Below are 12534 nucleotides of genomic sequence, written 5' to 3' on the forward strand. Positions count from 1 at the left end.
ATAATCATATTCTGCCAGGAATTTGTATGAGCCAGCTGATTCCAACAGTATTATAATCATAGGACACTACAATTTCTCATTTTGTGAAGTGAAAAATTTTACATTTCTGGACATTTAAAGCACGTTGCCAATCTTTGCACCACTTTGAAATCTTGTCAAGAGCTGATTGAATATTTATGCAGCTTCTTTCAGGCAGTACTTCATTGCAGATAAGTGCATCATCTGCAAAAAGTCTAAGGTTACTAATAACATTGTCTGTTAGGTCGTAAATATATAACATGAACAATAAGGATCCCAACACACTTCCCTGGGGCACACCTGAAGTTATTTCTACATCTGACAAGGATTGTCCATCCAGATAACATAGTGCATCCTCCCTACCAAAAAGTCCTCATTCCAGTCACAAATTTCACTTTATAAGTCATATGACTGTACTTCTTACAATAAGTGTAGGTGTGGTACTGACGGGAGACCTTCCGGCCTCAGAAAGTCATTTTGGGATGAGACTTCCCAGATTAGTAGTATATGTCAAGGGTGTCGACTCGTAGATCTCTTAAATGACACTATCCAGAAAAGGGCTCTTTAGATTTAGACGTAACTCATTCAGTAGTGTGTTCTATGTCATGTGGCCAACCTGGTTTCAGTCCTACCTACCTGTTGGTACTGTTTCACAATGTTTTTTAATCATTTTAAAAATTATAACTACTGTTAGTTAATGGACTGAAGTATATCAATTAAATCACAAATAATATTATGTGTTTATTAAATGGTTGTCACAGCTACTTAAAATGTGAGTTACACTCATCAGTATTTTCTTTTTAAAAAGTTGAATAATTTTTAATGGAGGTAAATTAATTACCACTTTTAAAAAGAACGTATTGATGAGTGTAATTCACATTTTAAGTAGCCTGTGACAGCCATTTCACAAAGAAACTAAATTATTTGTGATTGAATTGATAATACTACAGGTCATTAACTGTATTTAAAAGTTGTTACAATTTTTAAAACAATTAAAAAAACAAAAATTGAGCCTGCAAGTAGGATCAAATCTAGATCAGCCATATGATTACTCTGTTTGAGACTCCTCATTATGTTTGAGCTCAAAATATATTCTGAGATTCTAAAACAAATTAATGTCAAGGATATTGAATGGTAGTTTTGTGGATCACTTCTACCACTCTTCTTGAAGACGTGTGTGACCTGTGTCTTTTTCCAAGAACTGCGCAACTTTTTGTTGGAGGTATCTACAATAGATTACAATTTGGGGGGCTAATTAAGCCACAAATTCAGGATAGAATCTGACAGGTATTCCATCGGGCCCTGGAACTTCGTTCAATTTTAACGATTTCAGCTGTTTCTCAACACCACTGATTGTAATACATATTTGATTCATCTTTTCATCGGTATGAGGATTAAACTGGGGCAATTCTCCTGGGTTTTCCTTTGTAAGGGAACATTTGAAAATGGAGGTAAGTATTTCAGCATTTTCTTTGTTACCCTCAATTTCTGTTCCTGTCTCATTTGCTAGGGACTGGACACTAACTTTGTTGGTAGTAAAAGCCTTTACATATGACCAGAATTTCTTTGGGTTCTGTGAAAGATCACTGGACAGTATTCGGCTACGGTAGTCATTGAAGGCATCGCGCATTGCTCTCTTGACAGCCAAACACATTTCATTCAGCATCTCTCTATCTATAGTCCTGCATTTTGGTTTACACCTATTGTGCAATAATCTGTTTCTTTAGAAGTTTCTTTAGAGTGACTATATACCATGGAGGTTCCCTCCAATTGTGAACTTTTCTACAGGGTACATATCTATCCAGTGCATGGTGAACTATTCTTTTAAACTAGAGACAGAGTTACTCTATGTGCTCCTGCCCTGAGCCAAAAGTTTCAAGCCCCTTGCTAGGATATGACACTATTGATGTTCTATCTAGCTTACTGAACATATATATTTTTCTGCTTGATGTAGTTGTCCTTTGTACTTTTACAATCGTGTCATGGTCACTGATACCAGTTTTGATTTGGACATCCTCAAAGAGGTCAGGTTTATTTGTTACAATTAGATCCAGTATATTTCCTTCATGTGTGGGGTTCCTAACTATCTGTTCTAGATGGTTTTCAGAGAAGGCATTTACTAATGTTTCACAGGATGTCTTCTCACCAACCACTAACAAAACTGTAATTTTCCCAATTAAGTGTTGGATGATTAAAGTCTCCACCGAAGATTACAGTATGATAGGGGAAATCATGTACAAGTGAACTGAGGTTTTCTCTAAAGTTTTCGGTTACACCAGGAGATGAGTCTGGATGGCTATAGAAGTATCCAATAATCATTTTTTTATTTTTTTATTTATTTATTTGTTTTTAAATTTTTTTTTTCTGTGCCCAACCCTGAAACTGAGTCTTGCCCAAACAATCTCACATGCATCTTCAGTTTATACCACAGTGGATTTGAGTTTCTTGTCTGCTGTGACAAATACACCATCTCCATTTCCCATATGCCTGTCCATTTGATATACACTTAAATTTTCCCCAAAAGTGTCGCTGCTATCAATTTCGGGTTTCAACCAGCTTTCTGTACCTAGTATTACGTGAGCTTCACCGCTTTTCATGAGCTCTTCAAGCTCTGGCACTCTAGTTCAGTTTACTGTTAGGATTTTAATACTTTCACCTGTGGGAGACATTTCTTACTATCTTACACTGGTACTTCAGGGTTTCCTACAGCTATTGTTATCTGGATTGGGTGGCAAGTCACCTAATCTGAAAAACCCTTGTGTGCACCCGACGCAGTCAGCTACCTGAGAAGCAGCCTCTCTTTAGTGCACACCTGACCCATTTAGGGGCACTCCACTGTTTTCAACCCTATGGCACAAGTCCAGGAAGTCTTAGCCTAGCTTGTCACAGAACGTTTTGAAGTCTCTAGTTCAGTTCTTCCACTGTACTAAAAACCAAAGGTCCACCATCTGTTCTGGCAACAATGCTGCAAATCGTGAGTTTCGTTGAAACTCCATGCACAAGGCTGGTCTTCTCAAATTTCTCTGCCAGTTACCAGAATGACCCAAGAATAACATCAGAGCTCAGACAACAGGCACCATTTGTTCCAACCTGTGCCACAATTGGCAGTTGGTTGCACCCTGTTCCCTCAGTGGCTGCTGGAACAGCCTCTGCAGCATGTTGAATGAGGCCTCCAGGAATACATACTGAGTTCACATGGTGTCCTTTTCTGTCCCTTGCTGCATATCCCTAGAGGGCTAGAGGATACAATTGTTCGCTCTACATTTGAACTGCTAACGATTAATAGACTCCTTCCCTTTTGCATTTGCCATTTCCTGACAATGTACAAAGTTTCCCCAAAACAGGTGAAATGAGTCCCACTGGCTCAGTTTCAGTGAAAGACAGCACCTCAGACTTGTTGATTTGGGGGATCATTACAGCTCCAGAGTCCTCCCTGGTCCCTGTCCCCCCTGTACAGAATGCCTTGGTCTACCATTAACATGTCAGTCACAGTCAAGTGGACAAGTAATGGCAGATTTGTACTTTCTGCAGAGAAGACAAGATCCATGGGGGAGAATAATACTTGAGTTGCCACTGGTACAGGTAGCACAGGTACACACAGCTCTCTGGAGTTCTTCCAACACTTGTGATTTTCAGCAGCTGCCAATCATTTGACAGTAGTCAGGATGATTTCCAGGTACTTACGAATATTAGCCAACTCATTGCATGCTCGAGAACAGCATACACAGTGGTGCTACGTTTTGACTGGTGCAATATATTGCAAGACAATGAACAAATAACTTTAAGCTCACTGGTTATCTTGTAATTTGTTAAGCTAAAAAGTTGCTAATTCCCTGTACAAGAATTGAAGCAAATACACAAAATGAGATTTCTATTAAGGCAACACGAAGACATGTGGTAAAAACTATTACTTTCCTAAAATGATTTGATGTTAATTATAATTATTAGGAAACTCGAAAACAGAGTTAATTTATGATAAATGCTTGTAATATATAGGGCTATTCCTCTGCAAAGGAAAACTAGATGTAACATACAATGTTAGTCAAAAATCTGCTACATTAACTAAATCACAAACACCTGTTGGCTAGAAATTGCTCATATATTATAGATTATATTCTCAAAAGTACATGTTTATTTGCATTAATGTACACTGAAGCAGGGGTGATCTATTTTTTGGCGAAACTGTGAACCACAAATGCTGATTTGCTACAAAATAAATTATGTACCGGTAACTTATGAAAGTTTAGCCTTTGCAGCATATGAAAATTTTCAAAATAACCTATTTCTCACATAATTGTAAAATTAAATTAGAGAAAGGTTGTTTAGGGAGGATGCGCCTACTGTTCTCAAAATTTTAAAAAGAGCGCTATTGAGTTTATGCCTACAATTAACGATAACAGTACAGCTTTATCGTGGCACTCACAAATATTCAAAATTTCACAATGTGTGACAGAACAAAAGGGAATTCATACAATCAGTGAAAGATTACGCAGAAACGACGCATTGTGCGAATCTAGAACTTTACATTGGCGCACAATCTTGTACATGTGGTCTCACAGTGGGAAATTTCTAAATAGGCTTTTATATATAAATAAATGTGCATATTGCTTGGAACTTTCACTTAGTTGATTGTGTGCACACTTCTACACTGGTGTGCGGAAGAACAATACTGCAGTGTGAGTTTCTCGATCAAAATCGCTGAAATGTTCCGCTTTCAGCTACGCAGTCATATGGGGAGTTGTGGGTCAGGAAGTGTGTCACACAAATTAATCTATAAATTTCACTCTCACTTTTTTTGTACTTTTTTTCCACTTGCTTTTGGTAGCAGTGGGAGATGTTTTTGGTTTTGACGTAAGTTTCTCATAGAAATTTATAATCCTGTAATGCATTATTTTTGTTTGAAGGAAACCAAAATAACATGGAATATGTATTTTGCTTCCCAGGCAAGTCGTGCGCTTATCTTAAAGAAAGCTGCAGACTATATTCAGTTCATGAGAAGAAAAAATTCCGCCCATCAACAAGATATTGATGATCTGAAGAGACAGAATACACTCTTGGAGTCTCAGAGTAAGTTGTACACTGTGGTCTGTTACCTTTTGCGCATTTTTGTTGTTAGATTATTTATGGGCAAGTGAACAAATTGTTTGTTGTTAGAAGGTAGATTTCATTAATTTTTATTTTTGTTTATTTGTGAGACTATATTGGAGCAGAAGCAGGTGAGTCTATCTCAACATACCATCTTGGCTGATCTGATCCCTTCCTCAACTAATCCCTCTAGATTGCAAAGTCATTGTCTTGATCACATGCTACTTCATTGAAATTGATTACTGCTTTGAGCTTTGCAACCTTCAGATGGAAGTGCAAAGCTGAAACCAATAATCAATATTAATAAAACAGCATGTGACCAAAACACTGTTCCTATAATCTATTACATAGGTCACAGATCTCCTCCACAAATCCAAATGTCCTCATTTTGTGGATCCTCTTTTCTTTCCCAAAGAAGTAAACTGAAAGTTCAGAAAGTTATCATTATTATCTTTTACTTGTAACTGTTCCTATTGAGAACAAGAGGTATTTCATCTCCTAGTGCCAAGTACATCTCTCCTTGTTTTTTGTTGTTATTTATAGTTATCAGATTACTGCATCCACTTACATTTTCTGCGTCCAGACTGGAGTTTTCATTTAGAACTATTTAAACGGGAAATTTTTGTCCTGTTGAAAGGCTTATCGTTGATTACCTCTTAGTAGCAAAAGTTTCATTCTGTTGTTACTCCATTAGAGAGTAATTTTAATGACTTGTAATTAGCAAAGAAAATTAGATTGTTAATCCCTTTTCCCCTGGGTTACACAAATGTTCAAAATGCCTTTACTGCAAAAGACACCTAATTCTATATCAGCAAGCCACCTTATAGTATGTGGATAACATATTGAGTTCCATCTCCTAGGATGTCCTGAATCCAGCCATAAATTTGGTCCACCACAGGTAAGCTTGCACTTTGTTCACTGTATGGTATTCCTGAACGGTATCAAATGCCTTCCAAAAGGAACACAACATCAGCCTGTGCACTAGCCTACAGCATTTTAGATGTCGTAGACGAAGAGAGCGAGCTGAGTTTTAAAAGAGCTCTGCTTTGTGAAATACATGTCTGTTTACGTATGAAAGCTATTCAAAAATCAGCCTCTGATTGGCTCTTAAAAAAATACAATTTTTTATTTACAATATGTACCTGCATATTGACATTACTGCTCCATATAGTCACTACTGAAGTTCAAACATTTGTCGTACGTTGACACCAGCTTCTTTATCACTTCATCAAAGAATGGTGGTGCTTCAGACAATAGTTGATGGCAACCTTCAGCTTGTTGTTGGTTGTGAAGCCCTACATGTTGAGGAAGCGTTGAGTCACTTGCTGCCATTTTCGGTTTATGATGGCATTGGAAAAATCTCCCAGACAGATAGTCTTGAGGTTTTTTTTTTCTTCCTTTGTTTCATTCACAATATGTGGTTGTGCTGCTTTGTGAAGAAGAATGATCCCTTCAGTAATCAACCTGTGCTGATTGTTTTGAATTGACTGTCTATTACTTGTTGTCCTAAGTGACTAATATTTCATCATCTTGAACATATTTACATTGTGTGATGACTGTTTGTCACATCTTCACTGCAGCTTCTTTTAATATTTGGTACTCTTCTGGTTGCATATCATTAATTCTGTAACGGTTTCTTGGTTCACCTCATTTGATGTAGAATACGGTGAGAAATACTTTTTGTTATGTTATTTAAAAGAAGCCTTCGTAATGCAGTTGTTGATTTTTGTTCATGGATCAGCCAGCCAATGAAAATATTTAATAGAGCACTCGACTATAGTTTGTGTATTGCCAGTGTTGTGCTATCGGTCAAATTAAAATTAAATGATTTCAGCATTAATACGCTTTGTTTACTTTCAACTAGTAAAACATCTGTCATCTTCATTTCATTAATAGTTCACTATTTCCTTAGCTGCTCTAGTTACTTTTTTGGGACTATATCTTGGTGAACTGTTTCAGAACTAGAGATACCCCTGCTCACAAGTTAGATCCTTATTCCATTATAAAAGATGCTATTATTTTGATGAAAGGCATGAAGTTAATCATATGACTTACCATGTAGGCGATGAAGTTCTTGGTGATACTGCACAAATTATATATCACTACGCTTCGGAGATTTATAAGACTCCCACGTAAAATGTCATGTCAGAATATTCTCATGCATTATTTTCATGAAACCTGTTATCAGTTTCAGTAGCCACATCTACCACTTTCATCAACCACATGTGTGTGACCAGCCTAGAATTTTCTGCACCACTCTCTTGCATTATCATCACTTGTAACCCATACACAGGCCACAGGCCGTGATGAACCTTGGTAGAATTGGCTTATTGCGCATGCTGGAAGTGAATGACAGAATGCACTTTGCGCAATGTGACCTTCAAAGTCTCTCTTTCCAACTACACAAATGTCATGAAGCTGTAATCATTTGCTTATTTTTAATACCCATTGGAAGCATTTTTATGATTCAACCTTGTAGAAGAGTTGTCATTCCACAAGAAGTCATATTTAAGCAGAATTCATTCTCCATATTTCTCCAAGAGATTTATTCCATAAGTATAAAAGATAAATTTTTGCAAATTTCTTGCTCCATATTGTACTGAATGTCATCAGTGTAAAGTGTGAAACGTATCTGTAAAAGACAAATGCATATTCAGATTTATCCAGAGTAATCATGCCTATCATATAATGAGTCTACAATTTGTGAATGACTACATTCTCTTCAAATGTTTGATTAAATAGCCTACAACATACATTGTGTGCAAAAATATGTTGATTAGAGACTTACTAAATGACAGATTGATTTTGGAAGGACATATTGTTGCTAATTGTTGATTCTTTTATAAGTGCCAAAGTCTTTTTTTAACAGCAAGGGATTCCAGGCAAGCTTGCTTGCAAACAACTAGTCAGTGGTGGTTACTACCATTTAGGGAACATGTCATTTATCATGAAAGAGAGAACTTTTCTATGCATTAGTCTCTCCTTGTGATACAAATGCATATATTATTGCAAAACACCTGAAAAGTGTGCAGTGATTGAGAAATAAAGTGATCATGACTTGAAAGTTGGGTGAAGTGTTTCGCCACATGAGGGGATGATCATAAAGTTTCTGTCATTACATACAAAAACAGAGGTGCAACCATGAAACTCAGTGATGTTTATTCTTCTGTGCATATTCGTTCTGCACTGCGATATGTTTTTCTCACTGATGGATACCTTGGTTGTAGTAATCTACATTTTGGTTGTTTAGGAAACATTAGACCTTGAAAACCATTTGTCACTCTGGAAATGTCTCCCACACAATGCATGATGGTTTGCCTTTTATGAGCATAATCTAGTAGCATCGTACCATGACAGTCTGGAAAAACAATCAGCATCCCCTTGCCCTAAAGTAGTTGAGTGTCTTCTTCAGTGGGGATGTTTCCATGTTTCTACTGCTCATTTATCTCAGTGTCATAGTGATACAGCCAGCACTTCTCCGTGGTGATGAGGTGGTGAAGGAAATCGTCTGGTTTGGCTTGACACTGCTGCAACAGTTCTTATGTTGCCTCATTTCTGCAAACTTTTTTAATAATGTCAGCAGTTATGGAACCCATGGGATGGAAATTCAGTGAAACCTCTATATAACGTTTTTCAAGGGACTACAAACTCTGAACACTGTATAGAGGAAAACACTATAAAGAGGAAGGCTTCCAAATAATAATTATAGGACATTACTGAAGATTGGGGTACCACTAATCAGCTTTGACAAATGGTGCCATAGGTGACATTTTAAATTTTCACAACACTGTAATATGATATTCATTGCAAATGATCAATGTATCAAATGATTAGTTTTTTGTAATTAAAACATGGGGCCCGGTAGGTAGATGGGTGAAAGTAAATGCCGCCAAAAAGATCGCAAGCAGAATGTGCGTCACATGTCACGTGACCAGGTTCTGCCACTGACATATGAAATATGCTGAGCGTGCGCTTTCCGAGCCGGTGCAAACTGTGAATCCACAGAATGGAAAATGATGCGTCTACATCCAGTCATTTAAACGTTATAAAGATGTAAATAATTGACCAGGGTTCCAAAAATATGAGTGTTACATAGAGGAAATTGTAATGTAGAGGAAACGCAGTAAAGAGGAAAATTTAACATTGTTTATATTGGCTTTTAGTCGGGACCGAAAGAAACAGATGTAACAAAGAGGAAAACATTATATGGAGGAACGTTATAAAGAGGTTTCACTGTATTTGTCACATTCCAAATTGTCGTGCAGCATTTTGAGAACTGATCCATGATTGATTTTCAACTTTTTCCGCTGTCACCTAGATTGTAATGAGCTGATCTTGAAGCACTATGGTCTCCACTTCTCTTGAGATTCCAGTTTCTCCACAGGTGCTCTGTCACATTGTTCTGTTTCATTTCAGAAAATTTAACTATACTAGAATATTTCCTGCCACCTAACCATTGTATCATGTCTACCACATAATGGTGTATGGCTGCTTTTTACTTCCGCCAGCTCCGCATGGATCATTGCAGCACTGTTCCCCTCCAAATGCAGAAACTGATTATTGCACAATACTCCATGTTGTCAATGGTCTTTGCCGTTATGTTTAGGCTTCTCTAGTTTTATACTGTATGTGTAATGACACTGGATGGCAGACATGTAACTGCAAGTACAATGTTACATAATTAACACATTTGATGTGGTAGTTAATACTTTGATTACCCTTCATACAAGCTGCCTATTCTTGAAGATTTTCAAGCATGTCCTTCTTTCTTCTGGCTGGGCACTTCTAAACTTCATTCCTTTTGTGTATATCTTTCTTTCACTGTTTTGTGTCCATTTCACTCATAAAATCTTTATCGGGCACTACATTTCAAATAATTCCAATATGTTGGTGTTGACTTTTCTTGGATCCCTTTTTTTTTTTTTTTTTTTTTTTACATAATTGTCGTGCTCCAGGTGAACAGTTTTTAAAAAAATTGCCTTAAATCACTTGAGTTTTGATACTAATAAATTCTGTTGTTGAAAAATGCACTGTCTGTGTGCACCATCTTTCATCTGATGGTGTATTTGCTTGAGCCATCTTGTGTAATTTTACTTCTTAAATAGCTGAAGTCTGCACCACCACCAAACAGTTTTTTGAAGTTAACAAAAATGTCAAATTTGGAGAAGGTAGTTTGAGAATTGTTTTGTTGTACATTTTTTCACTGCAGTATTCAGTCTTTGTGTACATGCGTACTATCCTGAGGCAACATAATCTTCATCATATCTACTTCACTCACCGGTAAAACCAGGAAAAACACGGGAAATTTTTCATCTGGGAAAAACCCAAGAATTTTTCATGTTTTGGTTTCCATTTAAATTTTTGTAATCAATTGGTAAGAACTGATACTCTAACAAAAAATTTTACCTTGGCCCACTACTGCAGAATAATACTGCTTCAAGAAAATGTAAACAGGAGAATAACACAAAAAATTTTATTGCAAAAAAAAATGTGCTATTTGCAACAAAACATTATCCGCACACAAGCCTCTGCCAACAGCAACATGTGTCAAGGGCGGTAGGACAAAGACTGTGCAATACTTAGTAACAACAAACTGTTTTCGATGAGTGTGATGTTACAACTGTTTACATTTTTAGCAGGTCGTCTGAAAATATTGCGTTTGATGGTTTGAGAAGTGTTACTTTCAAAATAAGTTTTCTTTTACGCAAGATGGAATTACATTGCATGTGAGAATGGGTGATTTATTTCGTAAATCGCACATCATTTGGTTCTTATTCAAAACATTTTAAGGACCAGCTGCTTGGAAAAATGACTCTGAAGACCAGCCATTTGTGCCATTTCTTAAAACTCTTTGCCATGTTTGTGTTTGATAAAAAAGATCAAGCTTCAAGGTTTGTTTTTCGTATTCATTGTAATTCTTTCATAGATTACAAATTCTGCAACAATGATCGCAAAAAGTATAATTATGCTTCAAAATAAAGTGTCAGGTGAATTCTTGAGCAATTTCACATATATTTGACTTAAGTGCTCATCGGAACATTTATTCAGCCAAGGACCACACAAAATGTTCAGTGCCCAGCAGTGAAACTTACAATTGTTAATGTCCAAAATATTCACCTGCTGCAATTGAAACTATGCTCTGGGTCCTGCCTAAGCACAAAGTGGAATAATATATACATATTTTTATGACTAATATTATAGGTGAAAGCTAGCTTTTTGTGTAGCTGTACTGGATGTGTACTAATTTAAACAATTAACTTTCCTATCTGTGTGTAAGTGCTAATTAGCAGCGATCTTGCTATTGGCATAAATCCTATGCTCTGAATATCTGTCATTGGCTTCTTGCGAGTCACGTAATATGAGCTATGATTGGCCGACAAAAGCAGATCACGATCTCAATTTCAGGGCGTCAAAAGCTACTGTGCTGTACTTGCAGAATTCACATTTGTACTTTCATAATATAAATATGTATTTTATCAATATTCTGTTGTATGTATTTTTATCTGTATGTTGTAAATGATTGTATTTATGAAAATTTAATGTTGCAGTTCGAACATTGGAGAAAGCCAAAGCAACTGGTAACTTTGCTGCAGAAACAAGTGAAGTTTCACTTGTTGGCAAACCAGATGCCATAGCAAACTTCCAGCAGGAGTCTGAGTCTGACACCTCTGATTCTGAGACATCCCACACAACACGTCGTCCTAAAAAACTCAAGGTTACTGGTTTGTAAAGGGTCTTATGAGATACCAACATGAAGCATTTACTGATGCTCCAATTTGACATGTATAAGCAGACCGTCAGTTAGCTGGCTTCTGTTTCTTCAGGGTAGAGATTTTATTACAGGTGAAACTCTGACTGGTACAGAATACATGTGCAAGAACTGTGAGGTTGCTTACTGTGTTATGCAAATGAAATTGTGGAATGTAAAAGCTGAAACATTTCCTGTCTCTGTACCTGAAACTTGTGCTTAGTTATGTAAGATATATCCTATGAAATGAATCTGAATACTGTAAAAGTGTAATCACTTGAAACCAATGATAAACTGCCTTTGTCCATCCAGTTCCTTCCTTCATTACGTTGTGACTTAATGTCATCAGAATATATTTAAATATTTTAGTATTTAATATAGTTTCTACTGTTGAATCATGGTGAGATGATTGAACCACAATTACTAGACATGGATTGATATTCCTGTCACATAGGAACAGTGCAGCTAAAATGTTAAATTTTTGGGAATACATAATTAAAATTGGTGCTTAGCAGTAATATTATGGAATGCATTTGGGAGTTTTAACGGCGTATTTTCTGCATTTTCAGTTTGTAGTAGATTTTAGTGTTTTCGTGAAACACCACCCATGTTTTCTTACAAATTTTCTCTTCAGAGGTTTTCTGTTAATAACACAAATAAAGTATTATGAAAGTCTAGGGGTG

The 12534-nt window shown here is 36.6% G+C and overlaps 1 protein-coding gene across 2 annotated transcripts in view; it reads left to right on the forward strand.

Annotated features, from left to right (window-relative positions):
- LOC126469880 (protein max) overlaps nt 1–12124 on the forward strand; it is a 28057-nt gene extending 15933 nt beyond the window's left edge. For both annotated transcript variants that reach the window (XM_050097220.1, XM_050097212.1), the window contains exons 3-4: nt 4962–5085; nt 11652–12124. In XM_050097220.1, coding sequence (XP_049953177.1) covers nt 4962–5085; nt 11652–11833 — 306 coding nt within the window. In that variant the 3' untranslated portion in view covers nt 11834–12124. The remainder of the gene's footprint in view (nt 1–4961; nt 5086–11651) is intronic.
- Nucleotides 12125–12534: the final 410 nt, after the last annotated feature.

The sequence above is a fragment of the Schistocerca serialis genome, chromosome 1 (assembly GCF_023864345.2).
Source record: "Schistocerca serialis cubense isolate TAMUIC-IGC-003099 chromosome 1, iqSchSeri2.2, whole genome shotgun sequence".
Classification (NCBI taxonomy): Eukaryota; Metazoa; Arthropoda; class Insecta; order Orthoptera; family Acrididae; genus Schistocerca; species Schistocerca serialis.